This window comes from Pristiophorus japonicus, chromosome Y, assembly GCF_044704955.1.
Source record: "Pristiophorus japonicus isolate sPriJap1 chromosome Y, sPriJap1.hap1, whole genome shotgun sequence".
Classification (NCBI taxonomy): Eukaryota; Metazoa; Chordata; class Chondrichthyes; family Pristiophoridae; genus Pristiophorus; species Pristiophorus japonicus.
Genome location: NC_092011.1, coordinates 38,777,266 through 38,782,265, shown reverse-complemented (window position 1 = coordinate 38,782,265; position 5,000 = coordinate 38,777,266). Strand labels below are relative to the sequence as shown.

General features: G+C 58.2%; 1 protein-coding gene across 1 annotated transcript in view; it reads right to left on the bottom strand.

The window, feature by feature from the left end:
• Nucleotides 1–1,133: 1,133 nt before the first annotated feature.
• LOC139241094 (rho GTPase-activating protein 15-like) overlaps nt 1,134–5,000 on the bottom strand; it is a 162,811-nt gene continuing 158,944 nt past the window's right edge. The window contains exons 17-19 of the mRNA XM_070869783.1: nt 4,206–4,340; nt 3,023–3,128; nt 1,134–1,559 (exon numbers count right to left, since the gene is read on the bottom strand). Of these exons, the coding sequence (XP_070725884.1) occupies nt 1,370–1,559; nt 3,023–3,128; nt 4,206–4,340 (431 nt within the window). The 3' untranslated portion in view covers nt 1,134–1,369. The remainder of the gene's footprint in view (nt 1,560–3,022; nt 3,129–4,205; nt 4,341–5,000) is intronic.

The following is a 5,000-nucleotide window of genomic DNA, read 5'->3' as shown; positions in this document are numbered from 1 at the left end:
CATTCAGTGTGTGGTCAGCCTTGAATGATCAGGCCACATGGGAGGATCAATTGAGGCAAGGCCAGCGTAGCAGAGGTGTGTGTGTAAAGATCCCCTTACAGCCAGTCAGCAGAGTCCGTGCGTAACTCACTCCACTTCCACCAACCCCCCAACACCAGAGCCCAAGCAAGCTTGATCTCACACTTTCAGTTCCGGTTTATAAGTAGCTACCCTTCGGATCTCTACCCTGCATCACCCAAACCCGCTCGGTCAAGAATGGTGAACCTCAAGGAGTAAACGTATGCCCTCTGATCTCGCATGGAAACCGTATCAACATGATTTATTCTTCCAATCCCACGTGACAAAGAGGCCGCTCTCGAGACCAGGTTCGCTAATTTCAGAAAAGGTCGAAATACAAGCAGGTTCTCGGAGTTCCCCAGCACCAGCTCTGGACGTCCTAAAGCGCTTTTACCAGCCAATGAACTGCCTTATTTGGAGTGCAGTCGCTGTTGTATTGTGGGAAACGCCAACTTGCGCACAGCAAGCTCCCACACACAGCCACGTGATAATGACCCAGATCATCTGGGTTTTTTTTAACGTGATGTTGATTGAAGGATAAATATTGGCCCCAGGACACCGGAGAGAACTCCGTCCTGCTCTACCTCGAAATAGCGGCCGTGGGATCTTTTACGTCCACCTGAGAGGGCAGACGGGGCCTCGGTTTAATGTCTCGATCTGAATGACGGCAGCTCTGATAGTGCGGTGCTCCCTCAGTACTGCCCCTCCGACAGCGCAGTACGGCGCTCCCTCAGTACTGCCCCTCCGACAGCGCAGTGTGGCACTCCCTCAGTACTGCCCCTCCGACAGTGTGGCGCTCCCTCAGTACTGCCCCTCCGACAGCGCAGTGTGGCACTCCCTCAGTACTGCCCCTCCGACAGTGCGGCGCTCCCTCAGTACTGCCCCTCTGACAGTGCGGCGCTCCCTCAGTACTGCCCCTCTGACAGTGCGGTGCTCCCTCAGTACCGCCCCTCCGACAGCGCAGTACAGCGCTCCCTCAGTACTGCCCCTCCGACAGTACGGCACTCCCTCAGTACTGCCCCTCCGACAGTACGGCACTCCCTCAGTACTGCCCCTCCGACAGTGCGGCGCTCCCTCAGTACTGCCCCTCCGACAGTGCAGCACTCCCTCAGTACTGCCCCTCCGACAGTGCGGCGCTCCCTCAGTACTGCCCCTCCGACAGTGCAGCACTCCCTCAGTACCGCCCCTCCGACAGTGCAGCACTGGGAGTCCCGTGTCGGTGGGGGGGCGAGAGATGGTCGGGGTGTGGCGGGGGGGGGGGGCAGGGGTTGGGATAAGTGATGGGTCGAGAGGAGGCGGAGGAGTCCTGCTGTCAGAGGGGCTCCCGCAGCGACGCGAAGATGGCCTGGTACTCCAGCAGGATCAGCTCCACGATCTGGTTCTGGTACACCATGTGGACGGCAATGTTGAGGAAGTCCTTCTCGGGCCGCAGCAGGGTGGGGCCGAAGACGATGGCGACGCTCTGGGCAGTCATACGGTTCACCTGGCAATGCTCTACCACCCTGTGGGGGCGGGCGGAGGGTTGGGGGGGAGAGCAGAGAGACAACGGAAAACCAGGGTCAGTCAAAGAAACAACATGAGAATTACCAGTGGGCCATTCGGCCCCTCGAGCCTGCTCCACCATTTAATACGACCATGGCTGATCCGATCATGGACTCAGCTCCACTTCCCCGCCCGCTCCCCATAACCCTTCACTCCCTTATCGCTCAAAGATCTGTCTATCTCCACCTTAAATATATTCAATGTCCCAGCCCCCACAGCTCTCTGGGGCAGAGAATTCCACAGATTTACAACCCTCTGAGAGAAGAAATTCCTCCTCATCTCAGTTTTAAATGGGCGGCCCCTTATTCTAAGACCATGCCCCCTGGTTCTAGTCTCCCCCATCAGTGGGAACATCCTCTCTGCATCCACCTTGTCAAGCCCCCTCATAATCTTATACGTTTCCATAAGATCACCTCTCATTCTTCTGAACTCCAATGAGTAGAGGCCCAACCTCCTCAACCTTTCCTCATAAGTCAACCCCCTCATCTCCGGAATCAACCGAGTGAACCTTCTCTGAACTGCCTCCAAAGCAAGTATATCCTTTCGTAAATACGGAGACCAAAACTGCACTCCAGGTGTGGCCTCACCAATACCCTGTATAACTGGAGCAAGACTTCCCTGCTTTTATACTCCATCCCATTTGCATTTATATAGCGCCTTTCACCAACACTGGATGACGCAAAGCTCTTTACAGCCAATGAAATACATTTCGAGTGCAGTCACTGTTGTAATGTGGGAAACGCCAATTTACGCACAGCAAGCTCCCACACACAGCAATGTGATAATGAACCAGATCATCTGTTTTAGTGATGTTGGTTGAGGGATAAATATTGATCCCAGGACACCGGGGAGAACTCCCCCTGCTCTTCTTCCAAATAGTGGCCCCGGGATCTTTTACATCCACCCGAGAGGGCAGACGGGGCCTCGGTTTAACGTCTCATCCAAAACACGACACCTCCAACAGTGAGGCGCTCCCTCAGTACTGCCCCTCCGACAGTGCGGCGCTCCCTCAGTACCGCCCCTCCGACAGTGCGGCACTCCCTCAGTACCGCCCCTCCGACAGTGCGGCACTCCCTCAGTACCGCCCCTCCGACAGTGCGGCACTCCCTCAGTACCGCCCCTCCGACAGTGCGGCACTCCCTCAGTACCGCCCCTCCGACAGTGCGGCACTCCCTCAGTACCGCCCCTCCGACAGTGCGGCACTCCCTCAGTACCGCCCCTCCGACAGTGCGGCACTCCCTCAGTACCGCCCCTCCGACAGTGCGGGGCTCCCTCAGTACCGCCCCTCCGACAGTGCGGCACTCCCTCAGTACCGCCCCTCCGACAGTGCGGGGCTCCCTCAGTACCGCCCCTCCGACAGTGCAGTGTGATGCGGGGATTTAAGACGATAGTCTTACAGAGAAGTCAAAAGTCCGTCACTCACTTTTTCATATGTTTAAACATGGCATTCATGGTGTCCCGGTTGGGTGTAGGCAGATTGTGCACCAGCCGTTTGATGTTCTCAAGACGCTCGGAAGGATCAACGATCTCTGCAAAGAATAAAAAGTTTAATTAAAAACGTGGACAATGGTCGTTCTGATCTTTGCATCCTAAATACACAGCAAGAGAGCAGGGGGACTGGCAGGATTGTGAGGGCGCGGAGCTCTCCGGCTGAGGTACACTCTCGTGTGCACCTCGTGGCAAGCAGCAACTCTTCACTTGGAGAGCCGGCAGACTATTTGACTGTGGGATGCATCGCAGAACCAGGAAATATTGGCCCCAGGACACACTGGATATCTCCCCCTGCTCCTCTTCTGAAATACTGCCTGTGGGATTTTTACATCCAGCCGAGAGAGCAGACGGGGCCTCGGTTAAACTTCTCATCCGTGAGACGGCCCCTCCGACAGTGCGGCATTCCCTCAGTATTGCCCCTCCGACAGTGCGGCTCTCCCTCAGTACTGCCCCTCCGACAGTGCGGCGCTCCCTCAGTACCGCCCCTCCGACAGTGCGGCGCTCCCTCAGTACCGCCCCTCCGACAGTGCGGCACTCCCTCAGTACTGCCCCTCCGACAGTGCGGCACTCCCTCAGTACTGCCCCTCCGACAGTGCGGCGCTCCCTCAGTACTGCCCCTCCGACAGTGCGGCGCTCCCTCAGTACTGCCCCTCCGACAGTGCGGCGCTCCCTCAGTACTGCCCCTCCGACAGTGCGGCGCTCCCTCAGTACTGCCCCTCCGACAGTTCGGCGCTCCCTCAGTACTGCCCCTCCGAAGGTGCAGGGCTCCCTCAGTACTGCCCCTCCGACGGTGCAGCGCTCCCTCAGTACTGTCTCTCCGACAGTGCGGCACTCCCTCAGTACTGCCCCTCCGACAGTGCGGAGCTCCCTCAGTACTGCCCCTCCGATAGTGCGGCACTCCCTCAGTACTACCCCTCCGACAGTGCGGGGCTCCCTCAGTACTGCACCTCCGACAGTGCAGGGCTCCCTCAGTACTGCCTCTCCGACAGTGCGGCTCTCCCTCAGTACAGCCCCTCCGACAGTGCGGCGCTCCCTCAGTACTGCCCCTCCGACAGTGCGGCACTCCCTCAGTACTGCCCCTCTGACAGTACGGCGCTCCCTAAAACTTCACTTACTGATTGTGGACACAAAGTCTTCGAAAGCGTCGTACGTGAAGAGGGGCTCGGGCAGCTCGCGGAAGAACATTTTCAGTGCTCCGGTGATGACATGGACGTCCTCCCACTCAGCATCATCCATGTTCAGCTTCTCCTCTGCAGGTGCATCACACAAGAGACAGACGAGTGATGGAAGGCAAAGGGAAACAAGGATCACGAACGCACTCGCTCATCCGCTGCTGAAACCCTCATCCGTGCCCCCGTTACCTCCAGACTTGACTATTCCAACGCACTCCTGGCCGGCCTCCCACATTCTACCCGACGTAAACTAGAGGTGATCCAAAACTCGGCTGCCCCCGTGTCCTAACTCGCACCGAGTCCCACTCACCCATCACCCCCTGTGCTCGCTGCCCCCGTGTCCTAACTCGCACCAAGTCCCACTCACCCATCACCCCCTGTGCTCGCTGCCCCGTGTCCTAACTCGCACCGAGTCCCGCTCACCCATCACCCCCTGTGCTCACTGACCCCGTGTCCTAACTCACACCGAGTCCCACTCACCCATCACTCCCTGTGCTCACTGACCCCGTGTCCTAACTCACACCCAGTCCCACTCACCCATCACCCCCTGTGCTCACTGACCCCGTGTCCTAACTCACACCCAGTCCCACTCACCCATCACCCCTGTGCTTGCTGACCCCGTGTCCTAACTCGCACCAAGTCCCACTCACCCATCACCCCCTGTGATCACTGACCCCGTGTCCTAACTCACACCCAGTCCCACTCACCCATCACCCCCTGTGCTCACTGACCCCGTGT